Raw genomic sequence first — 20,755 nt, 5'->3', positions numbered from 1 at the left:
AACGTCAGTATGGCGGATAGAACGGTACAAGAGTTAGTTCTGACTATCCTGTTAATTTTAATGTGCCTAATTATTATTCAGGGTGATGGATTTGGACTGACCATTTTGAAGACTTAAGAGGCAGCTAACAGTGTCACATTGCAGAGTTGGTAGAGATGGAACAAAAAAGCAAACAGTAAACTTTAGAAATAGGCTTAAATGGTAGTTCAGTTGGTGCGCTCAATAGCACGTCAGTGCAGATCGTCAGAGGAGAGCTTGGGGGAAGAGCTTTCTCTTGGGCTTTGCATCATGCGTTTTCTTTTGGCCAAATATAGAGAAAAGGTAAGTCCTGACCTTGTGAGGGTTTTATGAACTTTGTCACAGAAGGAATATGACCCTGACTTTTAAATTTTTATCTTTCTGTTGAAGATTAATTAGAAGGAAGTCCAAAATTATCTTGAAGGAAACTGGGAAAAATATCCTTAGTCGTGTATTAGAGCAGTATGTCGGAGGCTTTCCTTGCCCTGAGCAACTTGCTGTAGTGGACCCTGCTCTGAGCAGGGGCTTGGATTAGGGGATCGCCAACCTTAGTGATTCTGTGGTTGTGTCCTGCTTACATTTGCTTTTCTCAATGATTCCAGCACTCTACCGTTCATCATAACTTTTTTCCTAATAAAGACCTGTCAGAGTAGATGGGTATTAAATTTGTTTAGTCTGTCAGTGCCATTCAAAAATGTTACCTGAGTCCAAACAAAAAGAGCTTGTATTTTGGCTTTTGTGTTCCTTTCGTTAGGGCTGACTGCTGCTGTTCTGGTAGTCGGGGCCGTGGCCAGCAGAGAGCGGCAGAGCCCTGCTCCCCGCGGCCCACCGCCTCGGCTTCTGCCTTCGCTTGTGTATTTTGCTGCCTTCTGTTATATTCTGTTTGGAAAAGAAATGTCGCTTGTAGAGAGCATTCCTTAGAACACCACCATCGTGTTTCCACAAATACATGTGCGCTCAGACTTGTCCGCTGCTATTCCTGCTGCATCCCGTATGACTGTTCACATACGGAAGTATGAGTGTTGCACTTGCACATGCTGTGCAAATATATGTGGGTTATGCGCGGGTTCCTCACGTCTAGTGAAGGTATAGCTACCTACAGAGGCATGATACATAGCACAGCAAAATGTGTTCTATACCAGAGGTCAATGATGATTAAAAGCTAAAATATTTTGGTTATATTGTTGCTTTTAATTTTACCATTGTGACCATTACCAGAGACCATTTCATAAACAGTTACCTACATTACATTCTGAGAAAATAACTACTTTTTTTTTAATAAGGTTTCAATTATCCATTACTTGCTTCTCATGGCAAATTTACTTAATAAGCATAGTTTATTCATTCTCCAAGTTGACTACAGCGAAAAGAGTAGAATTTGGCTATTTGCTCTAGTGCTGATTGCGTTAGGCCCTGGCTGTTTGTCTGGCACAGTGAGTTAGCCTGCGCTGCAGCTCCTCCAAGAAATATAAGAACAGAGAGTGAGGAGGATGGTCTCTGTCTAATTTTTCTTTCATAATCCCTGTGACCAAATGTGAATTTTCCTTCTGGTAGTGCCTTAACTTCATTACATAAGTGAAATGAATTTTAATTTGAGGAAAGACAGAAATCAAAAATTATTTGATTCTAGTGGAATAGCAGATAGTATTGAAGATTTTGCCAGGTCTGCATTTCATTGTTGGAGAGTCTTTTGATATGTTTTGAATATTGCTCTGTGTGTGTGCTTTTGGTATCTGGTTTGTTTGTTACAAAACGAGTGCATTGGTATAATGTAAAATATTTGTGCGTATTTGTTAAGAATCATCCTCTGAAAGTGAGCAAGAACTAGTGAGTGCAGCAAGCAAACCAGTAATTGTACTGCTGTAATCCACTTCAACACCATACAGTAAAATATACATGGGTATTTGTTCTAAGTAAGCAAAATATTAGCAGCCTTAAATTAAGAGTCTGCAAATGAAATAAAGTATTAGTGTGGTAGAAAAATGAAGATTACAATATCAGATAAGACTAACATAGTAGATTGCTTTAGATAAATACGCTTTCTGCATATTATGTTTAGACAGCATTAAAGGAGCAGTTTCTTAGTCTATTTTTTCCCCTGGGCCTCTTGCTGCAAAACAATCAAGGGGAGAGGTTATTCTTGAGTTGCTCCAAAACAGCGCTCAGAAATGAATCACGAAGAAGCTGTTGCTGGATTATCAGCTGCTCTTGATGGCAGGTCAGGGTACCAGAGCATCTTTTGGACAGATTGGTTTCCAAATATAAAGCTAATGTAAAACTTTGGAGAGGTCAGTTTTTCCTCTGAAGATTTTTACTGTAAAAAGCAATCTTACACTCTTCAGGGATATACAGTAAGTAATAGCCACAGAAAAAGCAGAGTGCTTTATGAGAGACAAATCTGTGTGAATGAGAACTTTGAGAATTGAAATAATATGCTTATTTCAAAACCAGATTTGTACACTGAAACAATAATTGAACATGATGTGGTGGATATTATATTCTTTCATGCCAACAGCATTTTGGGGGTCTTTCCAGCTATAATGGAAAAGGAATATGTAAAAATTACTTCAGTTTTCAAACACATGCTATGAAATTTGTACAAAACTTAAAGCAGCCAAGTAGCTGTAGGACTAGAAATGCTTACTGTCTTGAAAGAAGTCCTTGAGAGAAAATAAATGGTACATACGCATGTCCAATTTTCCAATTATAAGATGTTAAGTAGAATATACATTTGTTTCTGTGATTCATAGTGATAAATACATTCGTTAGTGTTCCGAAGTAGAATGAAAAGGGTTGAAAAATGCAGGATAATGGAAGTTGGTAGGAATAATGTAGTTTTCCAGCTCAGCAGACTTTCAGTGGTGACCACTCCTATGGCCCAGGGTATTTAAGGCTTCATAAGATCTGCACATTGCTTCACATCAGTGAACAAAGGAAGCAATCTATCAGGATGTATTTAGCATAGGGTAAAAACCTATTTCAAACTAGTGTATATATACAGAATGTTCAAATTTTTGCACGATATATAGAATATATGTTAGTTATTTGTATAGTCTGTATATATTTATATATAAAAATAGTCTGTATATATTTATAGTGTGTTTGTATATATGCATACCTATTTGTAAATATATATACAGTGTACGTATAAAAACTGCAAGCCTTGTTAATTTTTAAATAACCATCCTGCTGTAAAATGTGCTTTTGTGGTTTAAAAAAAGACCACAGAGAATGGAAATTTTAGAGACTACCAAACTGAAAGAGTTTCTATTAATGTTAAGGCTGTTGAGTTATAGATGAGAAAAGTCATAGGAGCCTTGACTGTATTGCTTTTATTGGTGATATATTAAGAACTTTGGGGTTAATTCTACTTTCAGTAAAGGTTGATGTTTTCTGAACAAATGATTCAGCCTATACGAATAGAAAAATACCATTTCTCCTGCAGCCCTTCTTAGACTTGTGTAGGGTAACGGGTTTTATGTGCTCCCATAGACTTCGCTGTCAATTGAGCACAGGGTTTAACTTCTGCAGTGACTAGTATAAGCATCAGGAACGCTTCTTCATCACTGAACCTAGTAACTGCTTCTCCCGTAGGTTTTTCTTGCTCTGACTTTGTAATTCTGTGCATCAAACATCAATATTCAACACTATGTCTTTCAGGCTGTTAAGTTGTAAAAGAGGAGAAATAATACTTTACTTACATTTGAACAGGGTTTATTTCTGTTAAAAGATTCTCTCTTTCACTTGTTTGAGGAAACTAAGTACTTGGCCATAATTTTGTGTTGATTATGGAGAGAATAAAGTTCTCACAATACTTAAAAACTTATGTTAATGTTCTTTTGTCCAATCTCCTTTTCTGACTTTTTTCACCTTTTATCCCATAGCATTTTAATTTTCTTTTTCCCTTCCCTCCCCACCCCCTCGGAGGAAGGGAAGGAGGAAGAAAATGGACTTAAGTAGTGGAGTGAACAAGAAGTGACACACTAATTGCATATCTGGACGAATTTATTAGTAGTTTATTTTCCAATGGCATAAATTGATGCTATACTTCAGTATCCAAATATGAAATATTTAATGTGTTTTAGGTTTAATAACAAAATACTGAAATTTTATTGTTCCTGGGAGCATAACTATTATCTTTTAGAATTCATGAGAAAGAAATGTGAACTTCTGTCTCATCTAGAGAGCTCTATCTATCTGATAAACTTCTCTAAGTGAAATTTCTGTATTTTAGGCTTGTAACAATTGATCACAAGTCTGACATTCCTGACATTGTGAAAAGTGCTGTAAAATTCTTCACTGATATTTTCATAACTTTTTATATACCCATGTGAGTTTTCAAACTTGGATCATCCACAGCTTCCTTAATTTGTAAATTAACTTTGTGAAAAGTGTTAAGAAAGTAATCCAATTAAAATTTCAATTTTAAATTTTTTTTTTCTTTTTTCAGGGGAATTTACCGAAATATTCACATAACTCCCTGATGGTACAAGCTATAAAGACTAACTTAACAGATCCAGATATACATGTACTCTTCTTTGACGTAGAAGCCCTGATTATTCAGCTGCTGACTGAGGAGGCCTCCAGACCCAACACTGCACTCATTTCTCCGGAGAATTTGCAAAAAGCCTCTGGCGGGTCTGACAAAGGAGGTTCCTTTTTGACTGGTAAACGAGCAGCTGTCCTCTTCCAGCAGGTCAAGGAAACAATCAAAGAGAATATAAAAGAGCATCTTCTTGATGATGAAGATGAGGATGAAGAATCGATAAGACAGAGAAGAGAAGATGGTGACCCAGAATATCGCTCTAGCAAATCTAAACCACTAACTTTATTAGAATATAATCTAACCATGGATACAGCAAAGCTTTTTATGTCCTGTCTTCATGCCTGGGGCCTGAATTCTGTTCTAGATGAGCTTTGCCTTGATCGTCTTGGGATGCTTAAGCCACACTGTTCAGTGTCCTTTGGCCTCCTGTCTAGAGGAGGCCACATGTCTCTGATGCTTCCTGGCTATAATCAGCCTGTAGGCAAACCGTCATATGATAGTGTGGAATTAGGAAGGAAAATGTCCGTTACCGAAGGACTGGGAAAGGGGACGTACGGTGTATCGCGTGCTGTCACCACTCAGCATCTCCTGTCTGTTATCTCACTGGCCAACACACTGATGAGTATGACCAATGCAACTTTTATCGGAGACCACATGAAGAAAGGTCCGACCAGGTACGGCAAATATTCACTTGAACTTGTAATAACTTTCTTTCAGAGTCTCTATTTTAATACAGCATTTTATTTTGTTTAATTTTACTGGGGGGTTTGATGTATTAAATGGCTATGAAAACCTTTGGTACCTAGATGGAACTGAGTGTATTTCTTCTTTCTTGAATGTAGTATTTTTTTATGCTAAGGTAACTATATTGCTTTGAATGGAGTTACGTAACTTACAACATTAATAGAACATGGAGTTGTATTAACATATGCGCTGGTAGGTCTGAGAGGCCATTTTTGTCCTCCTTTTTAGTGCTTATTGTTTTTAAAGGGATTTTATGATGAGTAGGTTAAATTCTAAATAAATCAAAACATGCAGATGAACTTTTTATCACCAAAAAATAAGCTTACCTAGGAATTGTAAATGAGTGTGGGTTTTTTTTTTCCTGCCAAACCAACTATTTTTTATAGGGTTGCTTTTCAAAGTTTGCTTAGTCACAGTATCTTTAGCAAATGATCCTTTTTGTTGGTGATTTTTTTTCCTTTCTCTTCCCCTATCCTCCTTCTTCTCCCCCTTTATGTATATTTTGTGTTTAGGCCACCTAGGCCAGGCACTCCTGAGATGTCAAAAGTGAAGGCACCCCCTTCAATTTCAAGTCATGCAGCCCAAGGACAAATTAAGCAAGGTAAAAATCTCTTGCTTTGGAACAATTTGATATGTCATTTCAGCTCTTGACACTGAAATTACCACCTTACTATCAAGTGATAAAAATATTGCTAGCTTCTATGTGGGAGGAACAAGTAGTGTAATATTCTAGATGAAAATTTTGATGACTAAGACCTTTTTAAGAATCAATGTAAGATGCTGATACTGTCATGAAGCCATTCCCTGACAATGAATTTTTGCATATTTTAAGTGTTGAGGTGATAGTAAGAGGTTTAAAGTCTGTAACTAAGGGCTATATAGACTAATACAAAAATGTTTATGTATGTTATAAACTAAAGCATAAAGGTAAACACATCTAGGTAGTATGTACACATTTCCTCTCCTTTTTATGAAGGAGGAAGAAATTATTTTATTTTGCCACTACTTCTACCACTGCTGCTCTTTTCATCATGTGCAGCTATGAAAGATGGCAGTGGATGATGCTGAAGGATCTTCAGTAGTCTGTATTGTATCTTTCCTTTCATAAGTATAATGGTTAAGTACTAAGCATAGGAAGTAGAACAACATGTGGTGTAAAAGAAGGATGTACACAAGATTAGACATGGATTCTCTACTGGAGTAGAGTGGAGCAGGGACTAGAGCTTCCTCCGGGCAGCAGGAGCACATGGAAACAGTCCTGGGACTGGAGAGGTGGAGGAGGTGGCGCCTTCCTGCTTGCTCTTTAAATTAGAGCTGCTGTTTGATGGGGCAAATGAGCTACTCCTCTTAATGCCAAAAATAAAGTAATGATGTGGCCCCATGATGTGGCCAATTCCGACTTGAGCGCAAAACTAGGGGGCAAGTGAAGTGTTGGGAAGAGTGTGGGGCGGCGATTCTTGGAGGCAGCCGGCACGTTCCTGGGGAGGGAAAGCAGCACAGTGCAGTACACCTGCGGTGCCCGAAAGAGGAGGGACAGTACTTACCCGCTGGGGATAATGGGGGAATAAAGTCCGCATGGGACTGGTTGAAGGTTGTTTATGGCTTGAGGGGAATGTACGTTTGTCATACATGTTTTGCTGTATGATAAAACAAAGAGGAAAGGTACACACATCATTGCTCTTCTGTGGTTCTTTGGGATTTTTCTGGATGCGAGCCTAGTTGCGTGCATATACTGCAGGGCAGAAGAGAGGAGGTTTTCCTTTTTTTCCATAATGTGTTTGGTTATTTTTTTTAACTAATCTATAAAGCAGATATCCTTCAGGACTTACTTGAAATTTCTTTTGAAAATGGCAATTATCTTTTATTTTTAACTCTTAACTACTAAAACTTTGTCTTTTCAAGCTATATGAATATGGAGAAACTTGCAATTTGTAAAATGATTGCATTGTGCAGAATATATATACTTCGTCAGTGTGGTATTTACCACAATGTACAATCTTTAAAGATGTATGTTAAAGACACACATACATCTTTAAATATATCTTTAAACTGTGGAACTGCTCTTGTATTAGAGAGCTAGTAAGCACAACAGGTAACATACATCAACTGTGTGATTTTCTTCACTCGTGCAAAAAAGGGGGATGTTTATACCTGAGGAGGAAACTTGCCCATCGGCACCATTTGTGTATATTTATTCTTTTCCTAAATATTAATTTACTGTGATCTTTGGCTAGAAAGGGAAAATCAGTTTCAGGAGTGGTATGTGTCAAGCTTTTTTCATTATCAAGGGTGCTACATAAATAGAGAAGTAGCAGTCAATAACAAGCAGAAATTAAAAAAAATCAGGGATCTTGTCTCAACATGCGAGGCTTTTTGGTTTTGTTTTTTTTTTGTTTTGGTTTTTTTTACAGCCATTTACTTCTCCTCTTTGAAAGACAATTATCTGAAAGGTCAGGATTTCTCAGAGATAGTGTCTATATGGCAAATTCAATGCGAGAAAAAACATTCGTCACAGAGAGCGTCTGTGTTTTGTTTATAAAGATACAGTTCCATTATGGTTTTTCTTTCCCAAATGACAGCTCAGTAATTTTTCTCTGAAATAGCTTTGCTAATTTTGGGGATAGACATACGTTAGTTACCTAGTGGAAATATTTATAACTTCATGAGAAACAACTGATTAAAATGAAATTCTGTGTGCTGTCAAAAATATAGAAAAATACTCCTGTTCCTAAATTGTCATCTTTTTCTGTCTGGTGGCATGTCTTGCACACTTTTGGGGGAAGATGGGTTTGTTTCTAAGTGGTACTCCTAGGTCATAAGTTTCCTCAGTGTCTTACCGTTACATCCCATTGTGCACTACTTGCAGTATCTTGCTACTCATAAATTTCTAGTGCTATTGTTCTTAAAAAATCAATTGGAGATACAATTAATGCATTTTATGACATATTTGATCTCCATCAATTTGACCTGTATTTGTTCTGAGGTGAGTACAGCTCTGTGCTACTCAGTTACTGGGCCAGCTGCTTCCGCTACAGTGATTGTTGTAATTACTGATGTTGGAAGAGAGCTGGCAACTATGACAAAACGAGGCAAAAAAGAAACTTCAGAGTAAGACTTTAGTTTCAGTATGGGGTGGGTTTGGTTTTTTTACAAACAGGTTTTTTTCATAAAATAAATAGCTTGGTTTTATACATCTACTGAAACTAGGTTTTGCTGTTATGAAGCAATTTACGCTAGTAGTTCTGTCACTGTACACGTGCCATCGTGATGCATTTGTGTGGAAAGTATGGAAAAAGTAGTTTTGATGCAGATGTCCCACGGTAACAAAAGAAGTTCACTCCATGAAAAACAAACAGACCACTCAGAAGACAATGCTTAATCGGTTTGGGAGCTTGAACCCATTGTTGTTCTGCAACGGAATAAGAGAGGGGGATTAATTTGAAGATGCTTGTGCATGACATACGGTAATTTCTCTATAGGAAGGAAGTGTCAGATAGTGACCTCTAAATCTCCACGTTGACCTCGGTTTGTAGCATGTGTGTGCCATAAGGTCTGCACATCTTTTCATGTGATAATATTAAGTCATGAAGCATTAGTGGAAGTATAATGTTTAGAACTGCTTTTAAATTACATTTGCACCGAGAAATAATGCAGTTTACAAAAGAAATGTCACGGATACTGTTTTGAGCAACATGCTTGAACTGTGCTCTTCTGTAGTTGCTTGCCTGTAGTCTTACACTGTACGCTTTGTATGCTTCTGCTTTAGATTCTTAGTCCTTTCTTTGGTATAAGCTTAAAATTATTTGAATGGAGACACATTTAGAATGAACCTATATTAAAACTAACCATCAGTAATACATTCTGTGACATTTAAGAGTGACAGATGGGGCAGCCCAGGTTTAAAAGGAGTTATTTCTAGGGTTTTTAATGAGTAGTGCAAATTCCTAATCTATCTAAATACGGGAAAAGCACAAGAAGAAGCAGCAAAACTGGTGTTTTTAAAATTCATAGTCAACCACGCTGTCAAACCAAATCTAGCTGTCTAAAGACACATTTGTAATTGCTTTATTTACAGGTACTTTTGTCTTTTCAAAAGATGCACGTTTCTGTTAGTGTATTTGTGTTTCTCTGCAGTTGCATGTCTTCCTCTCACTGGCATTGCACTTCTTGTAAAACCTAGAATTTTTTTAAGTTTAATGTTATCACAGTTTCCTCCAGTTTTTTGTTTTTCATTCTTCAGTGATACTGATCTGTTTTTCAGAAGCTGCTATCCTCACTTTCCTATTTTTTTTTTCTCTTTATTTCTTCTTCTTTCCTCTGCAAGTTGCTCCTGCTGTTTCTTCTAGCACTGAAGCTGGTCACTCTGGCTCTGACACTGCTCCTACTTTACATACCTGTTTCTTAGTCAATGAAGGTATTCTTTCCTCACTTTTCTATCTATTTGTCTTTTACTTTCAACTGATGTCCCTTATCATTGTTATGACATGACTTTGATTTGATCTATGTAGGAATTCTTCTTTGCAAAGAAGAGAGGCAATGAGTTTATTTTTGTGTACTTTGCCATTAATGCTGGTAGAGGGTGAGCAGATCCGGTCTGTGTCTTGGACTGTCTGTAAGTTCAGTTCTTGACTAGTGTGTCAGAGATGGTATTTCGGATCTTGTTCAGATTTGCTGTTGTCTTTTGACAAAAAAATCTCAGCCCTTGTTAAGTAGGGAAAATACATGTGCCTTTACCTGTCAGTAGTATATGCAGGAGAGAAGCTGCAACACGCGTGGTGTGTTCCACGCAGGTGCCGTGTCCCGTCTCTCCACTGCGGGTGTAAGTGCCGCTTCTCAGTACGAAGGTTCAGCCCCATCTAGAGCCCTGGGAGGACCCTCTGGGATGAGCATGGGATAGTCTTCCACTCCTGTGATGAATGAGCAGCAACGCTCTGTAGTCCATGTTACAAATTGAAAGACTAAAAATTTAATGATCCTTTTAAAATGAAACAAACAAAATCAATTTCATGTCATTTAAATTTTATTTTTGGTGCTTATGGAAACTTAGTGTTTATTTAAACTTGGGTTTTGTGTTGGGGATGATTTTTTTTCTAATAAATATTTATTCACATTATAAAGAATGTCTTTCTGCCAAAAAGATTGGCACAAACAAACAAAACCCCCTTGTATCCCTGTAGGCAAGTTGCTTTAAATCAGAATTTTTATGCCCTTATTATTAAGCTATAAATTCCTGCTTTCATGCATCTCAAGTAGTAGAAACAGCGCTCTCTTAAATTGGAAATTCCTCTTTTTAATCCATTTTTCTTTAAGGAAAATTGACATAATGATTTCGTTTCTTGTAGCACCATGAAGAGCTTTATTAGTTAAAATATTTAGATTTTTTTATGCTCAGTATTGCTGACATTTAAAAATATAGATCTATATGCTCACCTGAAGTATTTGTCCAGTTTCTCAAGTCAATGTAGAGCATAATACTAAAAGAATTCTTTTACCTAGAGTACTTTACAAGCATTTTTACAAGCTATGTTGTTTGAGCTTGATATGCTTATCTTTACGGGTTTTAGCTACACAATATTGCAGGCTTGTAATATGAATGCACCTGAAGTAAGCATCTTGAAGTAAGATTTAGGTGGAAAGATAAGTAAAGGAGACAAGTGGGCACCTGTACCTATTTGCCCTTTTAAAACACGGCAGAAAATTCTATGTAATCTTTCTAGTGATTCATATGCTAAGTTTTCTGTAGTTGAATTATATCACACTTGCATGTGGGACATTAAATATCGTGATAAGTAATGCTAATTATGGTTTGAACAGGGCATCAAAATCTTGAACTCAGAACCATGGCTTATGCTTTTGAAAAATACTGGCCATAATACTTTTAGGGACTTTTTTTTGTATTTAGTATGTATGTTGAGTATATTCTTCTGGCTGCAAGTTTAAAAGCCAAGCATGTGACTAGTTACTGAAGTCTTTTTCAGAGGGGCTGAGGAGGAAGAGGGATGTTTGTGTTTAATCAGGACTGATTTGAGGCAGTCTTCTGCTGATGTCTCACTTGACCCTTGCATGTGTTTGAGATCTGAGCAGCTAATTCATGAGGCATGATTTATGCCTGGAAGAGCTCATTCCTGTCCGATACAGAACGCATGTGCACTGTACAGCCTGCCCTGAGGTCAGCTGGCATCAGTAAAGACAGGGTGAGCCCTGGGTTCCCACAGCAGAAGAAACAATTCTGTTGTTCTGCTGCAAAATTGGTTCTGTGTTTTTTTTCTTTTCTCCCCCTCCGTCAGGAGAAGGTGAGAGAAAACCTGCTGCGTATCAGGCCAGTGGCCAATGTATATTTACTTGATGGCATTTTAAACTTAAAATTGCTTCAATGTTTATTATGTTTATCTTCTTGTTGTGATGTGTTTTAACAGGGTGGAGCCAGCTTGCTGCTATGCACTGTGTAATGCTCCCCGACCTGTTGGGACTGGATAAATTCAGACCTCCTCTTCTGGAGATGCTGGCTCGCAGATGGCAGGATCGATGCCTGGAGGTGATTTCAGTAGTAATTTTGTACCGCTAGGTTTTTTTGGATTTTATGTTGTCTTTTACTGATCACGTTTTCCCTTAATGTAAAAAAAAAAACATATAATTCTTTCTGACACGAGCTCCTGCAGTTTTTATCTCAGATTTAGTAAGTTAATGTTCTAGTTCACCTGTCAAAATGTTGAAAAAGTGATCATGTCTAAATTTTTTTTTTTTTACCTTCTGGATGCTGTACATATTTTTTTTAAAGAAATTATTGGATTAAAAACTTCCATGATTCCATTAAGAATCTTATTTGGATTAAAAAAAACCTACCCTCTATTTTTCAAGAGACTGCTGAGTTGCTTTATTTTTTGGAGTGTGTATACAGTAGCCAGTAAATGGTTTGTCACACAACTGTTTGATAAATGACTGGTGGGCCTTAACACTACACCTGTGCTGTTGTGGCAAAAAATTTGTTGACTCTGCAGCTTTCCAAGTGGGAAAGGAGTTACAGAGCTAGGTTGTGGACTGTAGGTCCTCAGTGGTCCTGTAACTTAATTGGGAATATGTTTTTTTGCTACCTGATTGCCTGTTCTTTTGCTAGATAGGATATACTGTGAGATGGTTTCCTGAGAGGGTAATTACTTTGAAACTCATTAAAATTTGTTAGCAACAGAAGTCCAGTTACTGGATATCCTTAGTTGTCAGGGTAGCATATTTATATTCTGTTTGTCCACAATTTTTTATTTTACCTTGATCAAATCACTTCACTTCCTTGTGTGTTAAATCTTTTAGACCAAAAATAATGTGTGTATTTATGAATGTGTGTTTATGAACTTTTCAGATGGAATAAGTGATATTAATGGGGGACACATAGTACAAGATAGTATTTTATATTTGTTGGTGTAAAGCCCCAGATTTTTTTTTTTTTAAACTTTGGGAAACCTGTTTATGTATATCTTCCTCTGCTTTCATTGTTCAGTCTTTGGTAATATGTAGTGAATGAGTAAATACCACGTGAAAAAATATTTTTAGGAGATTTTTTTGTTTTGCTTCTATGTTGTAACATTTATGACACTTATAAAACTTAATTCATTGCACATTTGGAATTTTGGACCCAACTTTGGAAATGCTGTAGAGAAGGGTGATCACAAGTTGCTTCTAGAAAACGAGAGTTTTGGTGGCCTTTCAATGCATCAGCGCAAACATAAGGTTCAGCCTTATTTCCCTGAGCACAAAACCTGTCTTGATGTTCACTTTACGGGATGGGAGACAGCCTCGGTCGGTCTTGCTGTCTGTGCTGAGAAAGGCAGGTCCGTGGAGGCCGGGGGGAGGTGGGACAGCTATTCGGTTTATGCACTGCACTCGTGCCGGGGGCTGAGTTGTGACATTCATCCCCTAACTTTCTCATGGGGCTGCACATCTTTGCTGTGTCCTGTTGAGTCGTCATAGTTGGGGCATGTCCTATTCACGGTTGTTTTGCTTCTGTGTTTAAGGTGGAGAGGGGTGGGAAAAAATGAAGGCCTTCTAAAAGCTTAGTTTAGTTTTCTTTTGTTCTTGCTAAATTATACTGAAAGCATACTGATAAATATTGGATATTTGAGTTTGTATAACATTCCTGTTGGCTTTTACAGGTAAGAGAAGCTGCCCAGGCCTTGCTGCTAGCAGAACTGAGAAGAATCGAGCAGGCAGGTCGGAAAGAAACCATTGATGCATGGGCTCCTTATTTACCACAGTATATTGACAGCGTTATATCACGTAAGTAATGCTGTGTTAAACCTGAAGATAACTTGGTTGCTAGATAAAAGAAAAAAGGCATTTTGTACACAAAATTATGAACAGTACTACCATTCTAGGGGAAAAATCTAGGGTTATATAGAAAAGGTTATTGAAATTTTCAAAGTAATTTCACAGTCATGAAATCACTTAAGGTCACTAATGTTGATTAGATAAATCGAACGCTTCAATACATCTCAATTGGGATTGGAGTGTCTCTTCCAAAGGCTATCCCTGCCTGTGGAGGGACTAGGCTGTAGTTTAGAGGTTTCAGGGAAGAAACCTGCTATGAAAAGGGCTGATAAAATTACAAGGTACTGGTGGTAAAACACTGACGTTCCTTTTCAAAGAATGTGTAATTAGGTTACAGAAATCATTAGAAAGGGATCCTTTGGCATCCCAAGAGTATAAAAGGATTCTGAAAGGAGCTAATGCAGGGTCGTGCAGTGTATGTCCATCAGCATCTGTTAAACATTTGATAGAACGCCTGCGCAGTCAGGTGTTCAAAGCCATTGGTCACCAAGTGCTGCAGGGAGATCTTGGGTAAATATTATTCTCCAAATAAGTTAAATACCTACTGACCACTATTTAATCTGTTGTATTTTTCTCCAAAATAGCTATTTTCATTTTATTCATTGTTATTAAAGCAGAGGTTGTACAGACTCTAAGAGTGTATTCTTGGAAGATCTGTCAGCATCATGAGATACTCCGTTCAATTATCCATCTAGAAACTTGCCTTTGTAGAGTAATGTCCAAACGCATCTGGCTTATATAACAAACCAGTAAAAATTTCTATTTTCATGAATGAGGGTGTTTGCTTTTAAGTTGTAGGTGTCCATCTTTCTTAAAATGAGAGTCTTCTTCCACTGAAGAATGTAGTTTCTATTCAGAGAAAGATCTCTATTAAATACCAATTGATTTTTGAGAGATGTGTAATAATCTTATTAAATCTAAATTGAATGCATAAATTACATGGAACACTACTTTAAAGTGATGTTGAGAATTTGTTGGTAAGACTAAGCTGTTGTTAATTACAGCCTTCAGCCATGTAGCATTTGCCTTATTACGGGGATGTTGTTGCACAGTTAGATGTGCAGCCAAGCAGTGAATGAATAATAAGTGAAAGTATGTTGTATATACATGCCGAAAAGCCTTGATTCATATTGATAGATATTTGTGCCATTTTGTATATCGGGATGTATTTTTTAATTGATCCTCTCCTGAGGTCGGTTATACTCAGTTTGTAGAATTCAGCTATAGTTGCACTTTACTCTCAGGAGTAGCTGCTATAGCAACTGTTGATGATTACTAATTTCTTTTCTCTGGAGCGATACTGAATGACCTTGTTGGGTACAAGGTTATCAACACAATTGTGTTGGTGAAGTGTCTGTAAAACCACTCTAGTGCTTGCTTTAGCCAGTTGACTGTTTGCAAAAAGGAACTTTTTTAACATACTTGAAAACAACGAGTAATTCATGTTAGTTTCAATAATTTGCTATTTCTGGTAGTCCTCATAACTTAAACAATTGCATTTGAAAGTTTTAGAGAAGAGTATGCAGTTCTGTTTTACATGTGCATCAGCTGGAAGCATATTATTTTGTTCTGCCTCTTGTGTTTATGTTTGTGCTCGGGTTAGAAGCATGGCGTGCATTTTTATAGCAATAGTCAGGGACTGACTGGTTTAAGAAAAAACTTGAGTGTTTTGTGTGCGTTCAATTCAAGTATGCATACAGCAGTATTTTGGTCTTTATGTTAGTCATTAGCAAATCAAAACATAGCATTTGTTTTAACACTAAATTAGCATGTCCTTATCTATCAGAACAAAAAAGTTTTAAAACACAGGAAGAAAATATAAAATAGAGAAAACAACTGAGCATGGCTGAATGAATGACTTGAATATAAATGTTCAATATTGTGAAAGCACTGATATTGAAAACCTTTCAAACGGGTCATGACTAGCAAATTGGAATTAATTTTTTTTTATATTAACAGTGTTGAAAACTGTGTGAATTAAGGTTACAGAGTTTGTGGTTCTCCTGAATGACAGGGCTGAGGCGGCGTTTAATAGTGTTATTGTCTGTATGAACGTACACAAAGATGCTAACACTCTGAAGAAGAATAATTATGGTATCAGAAAGGAGGAACAAAATAAGGAGCTTCAAATGTTGCTGTTCCCTGAAACCAAAGAAATATAGCTTTGATTCCTTCATCCTCCACTTCTCCCAATTTTGTCTCTATATCGGGGGGGGGCATAAATTGTTATCAGCATATTTTTGTGTCCAGCATATGCTATTACTCTACAATAGTTCTTATATGCATGATGTAGAAACAGTGCTTCTCTTGCACATTAATGGGTTTGTTTTAATTAAAACAAGTGGTAATAGCTAATAGAAGCTTGCTGCTGATATAAGATACTTTGTCATATGCATTTAATTGGCTCTTGAATGAATCAAGTGTGTGGTACTAGCAAACAGAGATGAAATCTTTCCCCGTTTGTATATTCGGTGCTCAGATCCAATAGCAATTTTGGGACATGACCTTACTTGTGCGGATGAAGCAACTGGCATGTCTCCCAGCGTTTTGATAAAATGTGTTCAGGAGACTTGAAAGACTTGCAAAGGGAAAACTTGCACAGGGTTATCTTTCAATAATCTTTTAACTGATGCAAGAGAGATTATTGTCCCCGGTAGATGGTGGGGTGGAGGAGCACGGAGAAAGCCAAGCAGATCTTATTTTCTCTTTTGTGGGTCTGCCAGCACACCACCAGCTTGCGCTGCAGGAACCACCTCAAGTGGGCCCAGTTACGCTGTCACTGCTCCGAGCTGCTCACTTACAGCTGCCTGTATCACACGATTTGCAGTTCGGATGTTCGGATACGTTAGGCTTCGTTTCACAACGCCTTGTGGGGGGAATGATAAATCTTTATTTTATTTGGGCCTTCAAATTCGAAATGGGCACGTCGGCTTGTTGACCCCACATCAAATGGGAATGGATGTATAAGTGATGCTATGAGTTAAACCTATGAGAGATGTTGCAGGTGTTGGTATTTTTCACGCTCCCACAGGGAGGAAAACAGTTAAGCTTTCAAAGCTTCATCTTGTATCTGCTAAGATTGTCATGCGACTGTAAATATTTGCCATGGCCTTGTCTGCTCCTCATTTTCACAGCATACAATTGTTTCTGAAGCGCTACATAGTCTGTGGGGCGTTTGCCACACGGATGTGTTTTCAGGTGAAGTTCAAAAAGGGAAAAATGCTACTGCCTTTTTCTACCTGCTTATTTTTAAGAGCAAAGACTATCTTCAGTGTCAAAGGGATTCTGCACATTAAATTCCCTTTTTAAAGGGATTCCTTTGCTGAAATATTATGTTTCTATTTTGTTTCTTTTATTTATTTATTTTACCTTGGCCAGCGTAACGTTTTCTTAAAATGCTGAAGGCATCCTTTTGGGGCTCTGTGCAGCGGGACACTTGCAAGCTCTTGGTGGTGGGTCTGTCTGCCAAGCCCTGGGAGGGACAGGTATGTTTAAAAATATGTGATGCTACTGCAGATAGAAAAATGGCTACTATGGCTTTAATGGAAAGCAAAAGGTTATCTTGCCCCGGCCTTTGTGTGCATGTGGGATGCGGATGGAGCCGGCAGACAGGCAGTGCGCTGGGCGGCTGGGAGCTGCCTGGGATCGATCGGAGCAGTGTGAAGTGAATTAATGCGAGGCAGGCAGGCTGCCTGTCACGGGCTGCCGGGGTGCGGGCAGTGCTGGTCAATCTCTGCAGAAATCTGTTTTCAATACATTCTGCCCAGAAATTAAATATAGACACTTCTCTTGCTTCCCATATTGCTAAAACCCAGTTCATTCAGGTAAATGTTTGTATCAAATTACTGTTTCTTTTTAAGTGAAAATCTTACATGTGACAGCACAAAATTAAAGAAATTTAAATAGATACCCTTAAGTTGTGTCTGTCTTTAAACTGCTTCAAATAATAATCCATGTTATCACTGGAAGGCAAAATAAATATGAAAATTCTATAATAACGAATATGCTGTTGTCAGTTTTCACGAATATTTCTGGTAGACTTATATTTCTGTTAGAAAGTTTTATTTAAAGCTAGATTAATTGAGTAAAACTTAATTAAACTTCCATTGATTTAAATGGGAGTTTTCATTGAGTAAGGATAGTTTGATTGGACCCCAAAGACTTTGCTGTTTATATATGTGATTGATCATCTTGCTCATGCAAGGTTTGACTTAAAAGAACACAAACAAGTAAGGCAAATGATTTTGTGCTGCAACATTTTAATGTATTAAATGAATAATGAGTTTAGGATGCTGCAGTAAATAGTAAATTGTAATAACGGCTTAAGTTTCTAGTACGAGTATATCTTAATTTTCCAATATTTTCTAATATGTCAACTGGCTTATTTCTAATACATTCAGGGTTTTATGATCTTTTCACTGCTAAAATGTGTTTCTAAGACACTTTTTGTGAATTATATAGAAAACACTTGTGTCCAGGAATACGTGTGCCTTCTTACTGGATTGTCATTGAGAGGAAACGATAATTTATTGCCTGACATATTTATGTGATGGCTATTTTTCTACCCTTTTGGCTTTATCCATTCAGTGTTTTTGGGGGAATGTTTAATCATTCTGATTAAATAGATTTTTACTCTTATTTTTATTTTAATTGTATAAAATTTTAATGAACTTTTCTAATTTTTTGTACACTGTACTTAGAATTGACTCGTGCAAAGGCACTTATTTCCTTTGGTTGTGTTATAACTAGTCTCGCTGAGCTCTTTAGAAAGGTGTAGCACATCTAATACAGAAAATCAGCCTCTTTTCAGCAACTCAGGGCTAGAAAGCAGGGAAAGAGGTGAGGTAATAACTAAAAAAATCAAAGGCTTTGAATTTTGGCCCAGCCCTAAACCTACCTTTTAGGGACTGCTTGACCCTTGGCTTCTACCGACTTGGGTGTTCAACCACAGAAAACATTCACTCTGAGATGAAAGCTCATCGGTCAAAGCCTTCATACTGCAGTTTTCAAAAGGCATGCAAACTCTTCACCCTTCTCTGGGTGTGGAAAGAAATCAAAGAATTTTAGACTATGGAAGATGCTTGCTATGCCTGCAGAGATTAGCAGCTCCTCGGACTAACTGCAGCGCTTAAAAAATAAGCTCCTCTCCCGTCCAACACACTGGCTGACTCCAGTGGTTATACACAAATAAATAGTAGTGTTAGAAAATAGTTGGTGCTTGAAGGTGAAGACCAAAAAGTATTTTGGCGAAGTGCTGCTGGAATCCCGGTGTCTGGGTGGAAGCAGGTGAAGACCCCACGGAGTGATGCCCACGGGCTGCAACAGCTGCGCCCTAACAGTGAACTCCTTATTTTTTAAAGTGTCCTGAATAAGGTTCATGTGCAATTCGTAATTGCATGTGATCTCTGTGCAGTCATGCCAGCATACTTAATGAAGTGATATGCTATTGATTCGGCAGTGTGTTCCAGACTGGTTGTATATTTGTTATCACTGGTTTTTATATGTGTTGACACAACGAGAAGGACATTCAGAAAGTTATTAAAAGGTACTAGTTTCTTTATAAAGAGAGGTTATGTCAGAATAAGGTTAGAAATTGCTGTCAGACAATCACTGTCTTATCACAAGGTGTAAGTAATTACTTTGCTGTGAATACTTAGTATTTAAAAACAGTACTAAAAAAAGTAAAATCTGGAATACTCATGAGAATGTTAATGTTTCTGAACTGGTTTAAAGATGACCCAGAGTTAAATGGCTTTCAGGTGTGGATTTACAAACCCTTGTTGTACACAGCCAACAGAGATTCCCCCTTGTGATTTCTTATGATACCGTCATCTTTTCATTTATCAATCACATTCATACGTTTGGAGAAGACTAGGAAGTTATTACATGAAAAATACTGACAGCTGAAGTAATGCACATTAATGATTTCATATAGATGATCTAAAAGCAGAAGAGGAGCAGCAGCAGGTACAGTGGGCAGTTCCCCACTGCCCAGTGCCAAGCCATTGCTGGTGCTTGTGATGGTCAGCGAGAGCTGTGTGCCTTCCGCAAGGCAGGGTCATTTACAGAGATCTATTTCTTGTTGAAATTTGGTTGGTGCTGACGAAGGGCCGTGCTGCTTTTTTTAAAGGGGACTTAATGCCCCTGTGGATTGCAAACCTAATGGCACAATCAGTAAAGCAGCAATCTCTTCATATATGAAGATTTTTGATAGTATAAGCTGACATAGAGGATGTATTGGGAGGAAGGAAATCTTATCGGGGCATTTCTTCAGTCTGCTTTTTAGCTTTCCTAAAGCTCTTTGGGAAGACCATTTGTGAGGCTTAGCAAAACACTTCTGTTTATAATTTTTTGATTGAATTGTAGTAAGGCTCATATAGGGAATAATTAAAGATTATAACTGGGCAGAGTATAAACCAGTGAATTATAACTTCAATCATGTGGTGTTATGTGGCACGATTTGGTGTTCATTATGTAATTTCTAATAGCAACTAACAGGTGCATCCCAACCCAAATGACATGGAATGAGTCAGCTGAATTAATATACTCTGAAGGTAGCCTGGAAAAACTGCACTTTTTTTGGTGAGAGAGATGGAGTATTGAGAGGGGATGTAAGAGAAGTTCTGGTGGAACTCTGTATTTTGTGGCTAAACAAGTTTTTAGTGTGTAATATGTGTATCCAATATTTTTAATGATGCTAGAAGATGGCAGAAAAAGAAGAAAATGCAAAAGAGATTTACGTGTGGAAAAGATTTTTTAAGGGATAGGTTTGTGAAAAGTCTGCATACAGTGTGAAGGGAAACCAGAAAATAGTTGCCCTTTGCTTTATCTCTGTTTCATAGTGTTACATTGCATGGTTCAGAATATCAAAAGATAATTACTTCCCCCCCGATCTAAGGATGTTATCTACCAAAATCACTGACTTTTGTGGGTGTTTGGTTGTTTCCTTCAGCTGGAGTAACCACAGAAGCCATTCAAACTGGTAGTGCAAGCCCAGATTCATTGGGAACAGAAGCAAAAGTTCAGGAAGAGGAGCATGATCTGGTTGACGATGACATCACGGCAGGTGAGCATTAATATAATGAATATGTTATTTTTTGACGTACTAGGTACCGTGCAGAGGAGATG

General features: G+C 37.6%; 1 protein-coding gene across 8 annotated transcripts in view; it reads left to right on the top strand.

Moving 5' to 3' along the window:
• The window catches only part of LOC142074917 (WD repeat-containing protein 7-like), a 152,806-nt gene that overhangs the window by 35,944 nt on the left and 96,107 nt on the right, over nt 1-20,755 (top strand). For all 8 annotated transcript variants that reach the window (XR_012670754.1, XR_012670758.1, XR_012670757.1 and 5 more), the window contains exons 15-19: nt 4,469-5,238; nt 5,821-5,909; nt 11,725-11,843; nt 13,453-13,576; nt 20,580-20,693. Coding sequence is in view for 2 of the 8 variants with exons in the window: in XM_075135916.1 (XP_074992017.1) it covers nt 4,469-5,238; nt 5,821-5,909; nt 11,725-11,843; nt 13,453-13,576; nt 20,580-20,693 (1,216 nt within the window). In the remaining 6 variants the exon portion in view is untranslated. The remainder of the gene's footprint in view (nt 1-4,468; nt 5,239-5,820; nt 5,910-11,724; nt 11,844-13,452; nt 13,577-20,579; nt 20,694-20,755) is intronic.

This window comes from Calonectris borealis, chromosome W, assembly GCF_964195595.1.
Source record: "Calonectris borealis chromosome W, bCalBor7.hap1.2, whole genome shotgun sequence".
NCBI classification, from domain to species: Eukaryota; Metazoa; Chordata; class Aves; order Procellariiformes; family Procellariidae; genus Calonectris; species Calonectris borealis.
The sequence above is the reverse complement of the archived record's forward strand: the minus strand, read 5'-3'. Positions and strand labels throughout refer to the sequence as shown.